The sequence below is a fragment of the Aedes albopictus genome, chromosome 2, assembly GCF_035046485.1.
Source record: "Aedes albopictus strain Foshan chromosome 2, AalbF5, whole genome shotgun sequence".
NCBI classification, from domain to species: Eukaryota; Metazoa; Arthropoda; class Insecta; order Diptera; family Culicidae; genus Aedes; species Aedes albopictus.
In genome coordinates this window covers 424,151,441-424,165,368 of record NC_085137.1, presented here as the reverse complement: position 1 = coordinate 424,165,368, position 13,928 = coordinate 424,151,441, and the positions used below count along the sequence as shown (strand labels likewise).

The following is a 13,928-nucleotide window of genomic DNA, read 5'->3' as shown; positions in this document are numbered from 1 at the left end:
CGTAGGGTCCGCAGATCGTCCTCTACTTGGTCGACCCATCTAGCTCGCTGCGCTCCACGTCGTCTTGTACCGGTTGGATGACTCTCGAGAACCATTTTAGTCGGGTTGCGATCCGACATCCTGATGACGTGACCCGCCCACCGTAGCCTCCCGATTTTCGCGGTATGGACGATGGTTGGTTCTCTTAGCAGCTGGTTCATTCGCCTTCTCCAAGTCCCGTCTTCCATCTACACTCCGCCGTAGATGGTACACAACGCTTTTCGTTCGAAAACTCCAAGGGCGCGTTGGTCCTCTGCACGTAGGGTCCATGTTTCGTGCCCATAGAGGACGACCGGTCTAATCAGCGTTTTGTAGATAGTTAACTTCGTGTTACGGCGAACCATATTCGATTGTAGAGTTCTGCAGAGTCCAAAGTAAGCCCGATTTCCTGCCACAATGCGCCTCTGAATTTCTCTGCTTGTGTCGTTGTCGGCGGTCATCAGTGAGCCGACGCAGTACACGAATTCTTCAACCGCCTCGATTTTATCACCGTCGATATAAATTCAGGGTGGCGGGCGCGGTGATTCCTCCCTAGAGCCCTTTGCCATCATATACTTTGTCTTCGACACATTAATGACAAATCCGATTCGCCTGTCTTCACTCTTTAGTCGGATGTACGTTTCCGCCATCGTCTCAAATTTACGAGCGATAATATCAATACCATCAGCGAAACCAAGTAGCTGAACGGAAATCGTCCCACTCGTGTTTATCCCCGCTCTTCTTATTACACCCTCCAAAGCAATGTTGAACAGCAACCACGAAAGACCATCACCTTGCCGTAACCCTCTACGAGATTCGAAGGGACTCGAGAGTGTCACTGATACTCGAACTACGCACATCACTCGATCCATCGTCGCCTTGATCAATCGTATCAGTTTATCCGGGAATTCGTGCATAATCTGCCATAGCTGTTCTCGATCGATTGTATCATACGCCGATTTGAAATCGATGAACAAGTGATGTGTGGGCACGTTGTATTCGCGGCATTTCTGCAACACCTGGCGGATGGCGAACATCTGGTCCGTTGTAGCGCGTTCGCACATAAATCCAGCCTGATATTGCCCCACGAACTCTCTTGCAATCGATGATAGACGGCGGTCGGCGGCATAAAATTTGAGAGAGTACCTTGATGTGAGCACTCAGTAGTGTGATCGCGCGATAGTTTTCGCAATCCAACTTGTCGCCCTTTTTGTAGATGGGACACACGGTACCTTCCATCCATTCCTCCGGTAATACTTCCTCCTCCCAAATCTTGGTAATGACCCAGTGTAGTGCTCTCACCAGTGCTTCTCCACCGTATTTTAGAAGCTCGCTTGGTAGTTGATCTGCTCCAGCGGCTTTGTTGTTTTTCAACCGGCCAACCACCTCCTCAATCTTTTGGTGGTCAAGGGCCGGAAGTCTTTCGTCCTGTGCACATACTCCTAGATCTGTTACCACGCCACCTTCGGTACTTGCAACGTCGCCATTGAGGTGCTCATCGTAATGCTGTCGCCACCTGTCGACCACCTCACGCTCGCTCGTGAGAATATTCCCGTAATTATCTCGGCACATATCGGCTTGTGGCACAAAGCCTCTGCGCGAGCGGTTCAGCTTCTCGTAGAACTTTCGTGTGTCCTTAGTGTAGTGACGAGGCCGATGGTTTAGTACTGAATGACGTTTATTCCCATAACATTAATTTCTATGATTACTAGATCCTACATCCCTCCCTTCATTTTATTATCAATCTCAATTCTTTAAGTATTATTTGCAAATTCCAATTTCATTTAAATCATAATCGTTCAAGTACATTGGTTTCGTTCTGGTACGCTTCGGCCGTGGTCCATCATCGTTGCTGGTATCTTCAATATTGTCAGCATGTTCTTCTCCTGTAGATACGGGGTTCTTGCTCAGGATACATTTGGTATGGTTCACGTGGCGGCTTGATGTCACTCCAGTCTTCATGTTCTGCAAGGTCAACCGCGTTCCTTCTCGGCGAATTACAACGTGTGGGTCAGGATGGAAAGTACATGTCAGTTTGTTTTTCTTCACGAAGTTCTTTACGACCACGTGGTCCCCGACATCTATAACGGAAGGTTTGGCGTTCCTTTTACAATCAGCATACTTCCTCCCCGATTCTTTAGATTTCACATCATTTCTTCTGGCTTGTTGGACATCAATCTTGCGGTGTGTTCCTGGGAGTTTATCTCTAATGTTCCAACCAAACATCAATTCAGAGGGTGAAAAGTTTGTTGTGGAATGGGGAGTTGCGCGGTATGCGTGAAGAAAGTCTTGAAGATCGCATCGCCAGTTTCTACCCATGGTTGCGCTTATTTTTATGGTTTTGAGGAGTGTTCTGTTTTGTCGTTCCACTAGGCCGTTTTGAAAGGCAGCATATGGAACGGTGTGTTGAATATTGATACAGTTAGTTTTGCAGAAACTTCGAAATTCTTGAGAAGAAAATGGTTGCCCATTATCGCACACTATCTCCTCTGGGTATCCAAAACGAGCAAATATTTCGCGGAGTTTCCTAATTGTTACCGAAGCAGTCATTGATGAAAGTATAGCAATTTCAACAAATCTTGAATAGTAATCGGCAGCGACTAGTATATGAACTCCGCTCGGTATTTCCATGAAATCAATAGCTATTTTCTCCCACGGTTTACCAGGCATTTCGGATCTTGTGATTGGGTGAGTATCGGGATCTGATACAAGAACACACCCGTGACAATTTCTCACAAACTGTTCTACCATGTCATCCATTCTTGACCACCAAACCTTTGTTCGTAATCGACGTTTCATGGCTGTGATCCCAAGATGCGGCTCGTGCGCCAATTCCAGTGTACGTTTCTGTAGACTTCTAGGGATCACAATCCTCTGATCTTTGTAAACAAAGACACCATCACTGGAAAGGCTATCTGCTAATGCTTTATATCTCATCTAATATAGGAAATATGAATTATTAAAGAGATGAAACTCAAATGGTTATACTAAAATAAAACCAAAGTTTTCTTACCAATGTCTTCGGCCAGCGCCTAGAACTATACGGTAGCCATTTCATGAGTTCTTGTAGTTCCGAATCATCTTGTGTTATAATCTTAATTTCCTCTACTGATAGTGCAATAGGGCAGCTATCAACACCAACTAATCGTATTATCCTTTCGCATTCTTCATCGAAACTAGGACCAGTATCGGGACACGACTGACATAGCCTTGAGAGGGGGTCGGCAATATTATTCTTTCCTGGGCGGTACATGATTTTGAAATCATAGGACATTAGTCTTAGCTTCCAGCGTTCAATGCGAGGTGATGGTTTCAGACGGTCTCCGAAAATAACGATCAATGGCTTATGATCGGTGATTAGAGTGAAACATTTTCCGTATAGATAATGATGAAACTTTTCACAGGCCCAAACTAAAGACAATGCTTCGCGTTCTGTTTGGGCGTATTTTTGTTCAGTCGGCGTAAGGGTTTTTGAAGCGTAGCAAATTATGCGGAAATTTCCTGACGCATTCTTTTGGACGAGAACTGCGCCCAAGCCAACGGGACTACCATCAGCGATCACGAAAGTATCATCATTAACATCAAAGTACCCTAAAGTTTCCTCCTTTAATAAAATTTCTTTGATTTCCATGAATGCTTTTTGGTGCGTGTTATTCCAACTGAACTTTGTACCCTTTCTTGTCAGTAGATTCAGTGGGTAGGTGATAGTTGCCATATCTGGAACATATCGGTGAACGAAGTTAACTAAACCCAAGAAACTCCTAACTTCTTCCGCAGATTTTGGTGGTTGCAATTTCCTGATGGCTTCAAGCTTATCTTGTGCTACAGATATTCCTTGACCTGAGATATGATATCCAAGGAAATCTGTTTCTCTGACAGCTGCTTCTACTTTAGATGTGTTCAGCAGAACGTTGTATTTTTGTAAGCGCGTGTGTACCATTTTTGTTCTGTGGGCTAGCTCTTCCTCATCTTTTGCCGGAATGAGGATATCGTCAATAAATACTATTAACCATGGCATATCAGCTAATATGGTTTCCATGACCTTTTGAAATAACTCAGGGGCCGCGGATAACCCAAACATCAATCTCTTGTAACGCATCAAACCAATTGGGCTGATAAACGTGGTTATATAGCGACATTCCTCTTTAAGTTCGACTTGGTGGAAAGCTTGCTTTATATCTAGCTTTGTGAATATTACATTCCCGCCGATCTTCCTCGTTATTTGTTCTAGTGTTGGAAGTGGATGAACCTCACGGACTACAGCCTTATTCGCCTCGCGAAGGTCTACTATAATCCTGACTTCGTTAATGCTTTTACGTTTTACTAGCATTGGAGATACCCATTCAGATGCTTCAGTGACTCGCTCTATAATGTCCTGCTTTTCTAATTCTCTCAACTTAAGCAAAGTCATCTCTTCCAGGGGAAATGGAATGCGTCTCAAACTTTGACGAACGGGGGGGATAGTCTTGTCTATTTTTATGTTAGCTTGTATTCCTGCATTATCAAAACATCATACCCAATCAAATAGATAATACAGGAAGGTTTATTATAAAAATTATAAGAGTAAATCAAGGCTTACCGGTAATGCGCGGGAACGGTTCAGATTCAACAATGCTCAAGAACCTGATGACGCCTAGCTTAACGGCCGTGTCTGCTGACAGTAAAGAACACTTTCCTCCTCGAATTACGTACAGTGTGGTATCAACGTTCCTTCCTTCGAAGCTGATGTCTGTTTTTACTTCTCCCAAAACCACCAGCGGAGCCTTGGATCCGTACGCATGGAACACTTTATTGCTTCCCTTCTTGATTCCGTATGCCTCGAATCCTGTAGCTTTCAACATCTTCCAGTCGTTTTCACTGAGGATATCTTCTTCCGCACCTGTGTCGATGATCATTTTCAGGCTAACACCGCCTACCTTTGCTGACACAAATCGCTTCGTCGCTCCCAAGTGAAACAGATCAAATGACGAAGATGTTGACGGGCAATCAACCTGCTCATCAATATCGCCTTCAGCAACCTCACGAACGAATCTTTTCTGCTTCTGAACCGGAGTACTTTGGTGGCTTTGCTTCGACTTACTTCTTCGACAACACCGGGCGAAATGTCCGACCTCCCGACAAATTTTGCATCTACGGGACACAGCTGGGCATTTTGGGTCGTTTGAAGAATGCCGTCCGTCACACCGGGAACATCTGCTTGCATGTAACGTATCGGTCTTATCCATTCGGCGGTTCTTTGTATTACGGAATGTGGAGCTTGGGTTTCCGCCTTGCACCTGATTGACTGCGTCCTTCACGACGTTGCTGGTGTCGTTTTCTCCCCAGGCGTGCATTTGCAATTGAACTGATTCTTGAGCTCTGGCCATAGCTTGAACTTCGTCCAGTGTATAATCCTTTTCTAACCATTTCCGCTTCAGCTTGTCATCTTTAGCGGTCGATACGATCTGGTCGATGATCATGTTGTCCGTTTGGTTTTCAAATCCACAGTTAGCTGCTTGTTTCCTCAAACGAATCACGTACTTGTCCAGTTTTTCGTTGGCCTCCGGAATCATTTGCCGAAATCTTTGCCTCTCAAAGGTTCTGGATACACGGGGAATAAAGTATTCGTCCAACAACTGGAGAGCAGCACGGTAACGGTTGTCCATCGGATGTGATCCATCTACCTGTAGTTTCGAAACTACTCTGCGCACATCCGAGCCACCGAACAACATCAACGTTTTATACTTTTCCTCATGATCAACAACATTTTTCCATTCCAGATACGCTTCGAAGTGTTCCCGCCACTTTTCCCAGCGAATGGCCGGGGAACCTTCATCATTTTCCACGAACGGAGGGACGATTTGGTTGATCTGATTCAAAGTAGGAAATTGATACCCATTGACTTATACATGTGTAATCTTAGTAACCGTTGCTATGGAAATCAAACAATTTAGCAGAGAAAATATTCATTCGTGAAAATGACATCCTTTCAGCCAATGGTTCGAGCTTTCCTGAGTCATCCTGATTTCTCCAGGATTTCTCCATGTACTGAGGATCATCCCGAATTCGGGCCTCAATTCAAACTGAACCTCTTTCGAGAGAACCATCCCGATCATACGGGTCTCTCGAAAATATTGAGGGCCATCCCGAAAACCGGGCCTCAACACGCGACACTGTGAGAACCATCCCGGATCTTCCGGGTCTCACAGCGAGAGCCATCCCGGGTCTTCCGGGTCTCACTGTGAGAGCCATCCCGTATCTTCCGGGTCTCACTGGAGGATCATCCCGTCTGGCGGGCCTCCGTTCAGTTTATCTGTGAGGCGCATCCCGGCGTCCCGGGTCTCACTACGTACATGAAGGCTTATCCCGAATACGTCGGGCTTCCTTTTTCACAAACCAATGGCTGCAAGTTTTATCACATTTCACGACATTTTTAATTGTTTGTTTTCCACAATGCTTACCATAGAAAATGCCATTTTTCTTCAGATCTCCTGATTTGGGCTGATAATTCTCCTGCTCGCTCCAGAATTCACGCTTCAGTTCTTTTTTTGATTTTCCGGTCGTCGCCAAATGTAGTGACGAGGCCGATGGTTTAGTACTGAATGACGTTTATTCCCATAACATTAATTTCTATGATTACTAGATCCTACACTTAGCGCGGTACAGCTCTTCCATCGCTTCGCGATCTCGTTCTTCCTGCTGGCGCTTCTTCATCCGGAAGACTGAGTTCTGCCTGTTCCGTGCCTGTCTGCAACGTGCCTCATGCGCTCTCGTACGGTGCGGTGTTGCAACATTCTCGCCCATGCTCGTTTTTCAACTGTTCACATTCGCCGTCGTACCAGTCATTTTTGTGATTCGAGAGTCGCGAAGCCTAATGCTGTAGCCGAGGTACTACCTATGGCGGATCGGATGTCCCTCCAGCCATCTTCAAGTGTAGCTGCGCCAAGCTGCTCTTCCGTTGGTAGGGCCACTGCTAACTGCTGCGCGTAGTCTTGAGCCACTTCTACGTTACGCAGCTGCTCGATGTTGAGTCGCGGCGTTCGACTTCGACGCGTGGTGATAACTGTCGAAAGTTTTGAGCGCATGCATACAGCTACTAAGTAGTGGTCCGAATCTATATTCGCACTGCGGTATGTGCGGACATTGGTTATACACTGAAACCTCCATTTAAGTCGAAGCATGGCTGATCGAAAATATTTTTTACCGTACAAGAAATGAGAAAACTAAAGACTTTTATATTTTTTAACACTTTGCGTGACAGAGAAGATTTGTCAAAAAATATAAAACTGTATAGTTTAGTCATTGCCTGCACGGTAAAAAATATTTTCGATCAGCCATGCTTCGACTTAAATGGAGGTTTCAGTGTATCCGAGAAGAATTTACCGTCGATTAGAACGTGGTCGATTTGGTTTTCTGTTTGATGGTCGGGTGACTTCCAGGTGGCTTTGTGGATATCTTTGCGGGGGATGAAGGTGCTTCGGACTACCATACCACGGGAGGCTGCTAAGTTTACGCATTGCTGGCCGTTATCATCCGATACGGTGTGCAGGATTTTTCGCCCGATTACCGGTCTGCACATTTCCTCTTGTCCTACCTGAGCGTTCATGTCGCCGACAACGATTTTCACGTCTCGCGGCAAGCAACTATCGTATGTTTGCTGTTACTGCGCGTAGAACGCTTCTTCCTCGTCATAAAGTCTCCTTTCATGTGGGCAGTGGACGTTGGTGATGCGGTAGTTGAAGAAACGATCCTTAACTCTCAACGTGCACATCCTTGCGTTGTCCGGCTGCCACCCGATCACACGTTGTTGCATCTTGCCCAACACTATAAATCTTGCACCCAGTTCATTGGGGGTGTTACAGCTTTGGTAGAAGGTAATCGTTCGATGCCCGCTTTTCCACACTTTCTGTCCAGTCCAACAAAGATCCTGCAACGCCATGATGTCGAAGTTGCGGGGATGAAATTCGTCTTAGATTATCCTGTAACCCTGTAACATTCTGCGAAACCAAGTAACTGGCAATTCCAGGTTCCTAGTTACCAATCGTAGTGCTCATTTCGTCGCGTGGGCCGATTTTATGAAGTCGTATTTTCTCCTATGATATTCGTAATGGGGCTTTTTGGGCCTACGCCAACACTCCTGCCTCGCCGGAGGGCTATCGTGTCACTGTTTAGCGTCCCAACCAACACCACGCTGATGGGCTACCACCTTGGATCTTGCTGGCCTTGATGCAGTGTTTCTTACTCAGCCGCTGGATGCCAGAGCAGACGCTGTTTGAGCCGCATCTCCTTGGTGAACAGACGCTCGGGTCACAACTCTTAGCTGGCGGTCTTTGTCATCGCTTGACCCGTGAAGGCATGAGGTAGGAGCTTGAAAGGACCAGAGCTATGTTGGACGCTCTTCTTATTGACTCACCTTTTTGCAGCCCTCCCAAGATTTCTGACGATGTGCAATTTTGGGACATCCTAGCAGAGACGTTATACTTCAGGGACGTATGGACGAAGTTTCACTCATTTCGATGCATTTTTTCATATTTGGCCTCCATGCCTAATTTCATCTTTATTAATCTACTCACCTGTTCAAAATCTAGCAAATGCTATCATATCTAACATATCATTATTCACTTTCCTTTCGCCGAACGTTGAAGACTATAATTTTGTATCATTCAAGCCGTATATGCTATAGTAAGAGCTATAGCGAGAGCAGTTGTACGAATCAAGCTCCACGCAGCTGACTGGATTACTCCATGAAACCTCCATTAAATGTTACCTATTGCCCAATATAAACCCATCACCATGCGGATATGGAACCATCTTAATTGGGAAGTGTTTCCTGTCAAGACCCCCGAGTACGTTTTGAGTTACTGGAAACGCTTATCCAGTGGCCCCAGCTGATATCATCACAGGCGTCCACCCACAACCATCTCCCATGGCGTTGCAGGAAATTAAATCTCACACACACAACTTCCAGTACATCGCCGCTACCGCCTCCACCACAACAGAAGCCATCACATTGCCGCTTCTGTGGTTAGGTTATACCTACCGTGAACTATGTGCTCCACATCGCCTAAACCAAGCAAGTTTCATGACCTACACACGGCCGAGCATCATTAAAGGTGGATCTAATTTCACGATAAGAGCCAAATGAAACCGAGGTGGCAAGGTGGTATCGCTTATTGACCTCGACGGCCATATGACCCGGGTGTTGCTGTTAAACCGCATCCCAGGTCCAACGACGGCGGCGACGGTGGCATTCCACAGCATTCCGAAGGCATACCGTACGCTGGGGGACATTTGGTCAGTGTAGGAAACATGCACTGGGAAAAAAGTCTTTATTCCAGAATGCCCCGAGTTGCATACATGTTCTACAAAAGTATATCCAACTCTTGTATGACTGAATTTATCCATAAAAGAGTTGCAAATGCATTTCTAGAACGTTTTGGATGATGTGGTTTGGCACATTGATATTTGCCAATAAGTATGAGTAGTAGACTGGGTCAACAAAGTCGATTTTTCGGAACAAAGCTATTTCGATTCCTTTTAGCGTCCAAAGCAACTGTGCAAAATTTGGGAGCGATTGGTTGCATCCCCGTATTCCGAATTGCGATTGAAATTTGTATGGAATTTAGCATGAGAAAACATGCTTTTTTGCATTTTTCTCATAACTTGAAGATTTTCGTCTAAAACGATCTAACTAATGACGTTAAAGCATAGCCTAGGATATGCCGAAAAACTTTGCCGAAGACCGGAAAGTGATCCGACACTTGTGAAAAAAGTTACAACGTACAGATTGTCCGGTGGTGCTTAACATTTAACATGTAAAGGAATAACATCAATAATAAAATCTCAATTATTGGCCTAAGGGGCGATTTCTTCACCCTGGCTTAAGAGCTAAACCAGGTTTAACTATATGGGTAAGCCTGGCTTACCGGTTAAGCCGAGGTGAAGAAATCGGCCCTAAGTTACCAGGCGAATAACTTTTTTCCCAAGCGTCGAAACACTTTGCGGTCTTCGGCAAAGTTTTTCGGCATATCCTAGGCTATACTTTAACGTCATTAGTTACATGGTATTAGACAAAAAAATCAACTTATGAGTGAAATGCAAAAAAGTACGTTTTCCCATATTAACTTCCATACAAATTTCAATCGCAATGCGGAATACGGGGACGCAACCAATCGCTCTCAAATTTTACACAGTTGTTTTGGACGCTAATATAGATTGAAAAAGCTTTGTTCCATGTTGATACGATCAAATTTAAAGTTTCTCCATACAACGTTGACCCACTCTATTGAGTAGACATTCCAGAGTGTGTAATGTAATCCAAGTGATTTTAAAGTAAAATATTTAGTAAGAATGTTCTTTCACACACGCCATAAGTTTATCTAAGTGTCTGAAAGAGGAATAACTGTTTATTTAATTATTGAACTTATGCAGTGTTTGTGGAAAACACGTTTTGAGCAATAATTTGAACCACGTGACCCAATAGCGGAGATAGATCAACTCTTATTAAACTAATAATGGAATGAATTTGACACTTATTTGAATGGTGTCAGGTAAGGCACGATAAATTCACCCCCGCCTGACGGTTCGTTCAAACCAAAAAAGATAGATTGAAGTGGACGGAGCGGATAATTAATGAAAGTCCATTAATCGACGAACCAACCGGGTCGTCGCAAATGTCCGTCCCCGATAGTCAGCGGACGTAAAGCGAAAAGCTCACTGTAGCAGCAAAAGCAGTAACGCGAGACACAAGAGTGTTAATTTAGCTGCAAATCTTGCGAAGTTAATGGTGTAACATCGCGCCCGTCGTCGTCGTCGTCGTCTTCCTCGTCGGCGCAACCAACGTTCAGGGTCCGTTTCTGCGAACGGACCTAACCTAACAGGGACTCATATTTCGGGCGAGTAATTTTCTTTCCCGGCAGATTTATTGCCCGTTTCAAGCGAGCGGAAGAACGATGATAGGATTCCAGGAAGACGTGGGTATTTTTTCTCCGTGTGTTTTCCCCGGGAATGTTTGTGAGCTTCCTTTGCTGGGAGATTATGGCAGTGGCTGTTGAGGATCACGTCACGTTGATGGTGGTCTGATGTGTGGGAGGATTTGCCAGCAGTAGCAGGAACGCGAGAGCGGTAATGGAAGTCGTAGAAGGCTAAAGCAGAAAATCGAAGGGGCAAAGGATTATATTGATTCGATTACATTGAATTGAGGATGAATAGGAAGCTTATTGTAGGTGTTGTTCTACGTGTCCACGTGAATCTTGATAATGGAATGTTTGATTAATCTGGAATAAATTAATTAAAATAATAGAGGTTAGAACGATCGTATGCAGTTAAGCAATTCTAGGATCTGCTTAGCTAAGCTTAGTTAAACTTACCTTACGTTAACGGTCAGACTAAGGCCTAAATATCCTCTGCTGTACGTAGGAGCCATCTCCATTCGACTCGGTCCATCCATGGCTGTGCTCTCTCTCGAGAACCATTTTAGTCGGGTTGCTTTCCGACATCCTGGTGACGTGATCGGCCCACCGTAGCCTGCCGATTTTTTCGGTGTGGATGATGGTTTGTTCTCTCAGCAGCTGATGCAGCTCGTGGTTCACTCGCCTTCTCCAAGTCCCGTCTTCCATCTGCACTCCGCCGTAGATGGTACGCAACGCCTTCCGTTCGAAAGCTCCAAGGGCGCGTTGGTCCTCTGTTCGTAGGGTCCATGTTTCGTGCCCATAGAGGACTACCGGTCTAATCAGCGTTTTGTTGATGGTTGACTTCGTGTTACGGCGAACTTTGTTCGATCGTAAAATTCTGCGGAGTCCAAAGTAAGCTCGATTTCTTGCTACAACGTGTATCTGAATTTCTCTGCTGGTGTCGTTGTCGGCGGTCTCCAGTGAGCCCAAGTACACGAATTCTTCAACCGCCTCAATATCATCACCGCCTATAGAGATTCGGGGTAGCAGGCGCGGTAATTTCTCCCAATAGCCCTTTGCAATAATATAATTTGTCTTCGACACATTAATGACTAATCCGATTCGTCTGGCTTCATTCTTTAGTCGGATGTACGTTTTCGCCATCGTCTTAAATTTACGAGCTATATAGGTATTATCAAAGGGCCCATATAGCCGAGGCGGTAAACGCACGGGTATTCAGCATGACCATGCTGAGGGTGACGGGTTCGATTCCCGGTCGGTCCAGGATCTTTTCGTAAAGGAAATTTCCTTGACTTCCTTGGGCATAGAGTATCTTCGTGCCTGCCACACGATATACACATGCAAAATGGTCATTGGCAGAGGAAGCTCTCAGTTAAAAACTGTGGAAGTGCTCATAGAACACTAAGCTGAGAAGCAGGCTTTGTCCCAGTGAGGACGTTACGCCAAGAAGAAGAAGAAGATAGGTATTATCAGCGAAACCAAGCAACTGAACGGACTTCATGAAAATCGTTTCACTCGTGTTTACCTCCGCTATCCTTATTACACCCTCTACAGCAATGTTGATCAACAAGCACGAAATACCACCACCTTGCCGTAAACCTCTGCGAGATTCTAAGGAACTCAAGAGTGTCCATCATACTCGAAATATGCACATCACTAGATGCATTGTCGCCTTGATCAATCGTATCAGTTTATCCGGAAGTACGTATCCGTGCATAATCTGCCATAGATGTTCGATTATATCAAATGCCGATTGAAAATCGATAAACAAGTGATGTGTGGGCACGTTGTATTCGCGCCATTCCTGCAACAACAGGCGGATGGCAAACATTTGGTCTGCTGTAGCGCGTTCACCCATGAAGCCAGCTAGATATAGCCTCACGAACTCTCTTGCATTCGGATTCGGTGATAGACGGTGGCACAAAATTTGAGAATTTATCTTGTAGGCAGCGCTCAGTAGTATGATCGATATGACCGATAGTTTCCGCAATCCAACTTGTTGCCCTTTTTGTAGACGGGACACACGATACCTTCCATCCATTTCTCCGGTAGCACTTCCTCCTCCCAAATTTTGGTAATGACTCAACGTAGTGTTCTCACAAGTGCTTCTCCACCGTATTTTAGAAGCTCGCTTGGTATTTGATCTGCTCCAGGGGCTTAATCTTCACGTCGCCATTGAGGTGTTAAGATGGTGTTTCCGACAAAGTTGATTAAAAGGATTTAGAGACTATTGACATTTATTTTGCATTAAGTATTCTCATAAAAAAGCAGAATCAACATTTTCTTCATTTACTACAACACTTGATTCTTCGCTACAGCCCTACTTCCTCAGCCGCATTCCACATTTGATAGATCATTCTGCACCTGGTCCGTGAACCTTTCACGCTGCCCTTTAGGTATTCCTATAATATCTGGATCTCTGGTAAACAACAGCTTTGTAGGGATGTTATCCAGCATTCTCACAACTTGCCGATCCCATCTTTCCGGCTTTTACTACCTTTCGAATGACTGGTTCACCATATGTAGAGTGTAGAGACCTCGTGACATGAAAGTCCATCATCTTGTCATAGTCCCTTGGAACTGATCGTCCATACGTATTTTTTTACACCGTTCATCGTCGTTTTGATCAGTCTAGTCTGCCTCCCGACGAAGTCGTTCTCGTCCACGATTTTTCATTGCTCTGTGTGGCCGATATTGTCACATGACTGCTTGAAGTCAATGCACAGGGTATTTCTCCCGCAGCCTTGGTCTTCCATGTTCACGTCCTCGCGCCATTCTGGTGTTGGTCGAGGAGCTGCTTCGATTTGTTGATCACTTCGTGTCCATCTGTCATGATGTTCTCGTCGTTTTGCTTGCATATTTCGGCACGAATCCGTTGCCAAATGCGTTGAGCTTCTGGACGAATTTCTGTGTTTCTGGAGAACAGCACAACAGTTCCATTTTCTTACACTCGGCTTCTTTCAGGCCCAGGCGCCGTATTTTCTCCCCGATAGAGGTGAGTCTGTTGTTTCCGCGCCT

The 13,928-nt window shown here is 45.2% G+C and overlaps 2 protein-coding genes across 2 annotated transcripts in view; one reads left to right on the top strand and one right to left on the bottom strand.

Moving 5' to 3' along the window:
* Window positions 1-13,928, top strand: part of LOC109426679 (zwei Ig domain protein zig-8-like) — a 362,720-nt gene that overhangs the window by 27,951 nt on the left and 320,841 nt on the right. The window lies entirely within an intron of this gene.
* LOC134288510 (uncharacterized) lies at window positions 3,932-6,642 on the bottom strand. Its single transcript, XM_062853564.1, has 2 exons — window positions 6,459-6,642; window positions 3,932-5,867 (listed from the first exon to the last, which is right to left on the bottom strand). The coding sequence occupies exons 1-2, from the start codon at window positions 6,471-6,473 to the stop codon at window positions 4,587-4,589; spliced, it is 1,296 nt and encodes a 431-aa protein (XP_062709548.1). The 5' UTR covers window positions 6,474-6,642; the 3' UTR covers window positions 3,932-4,586.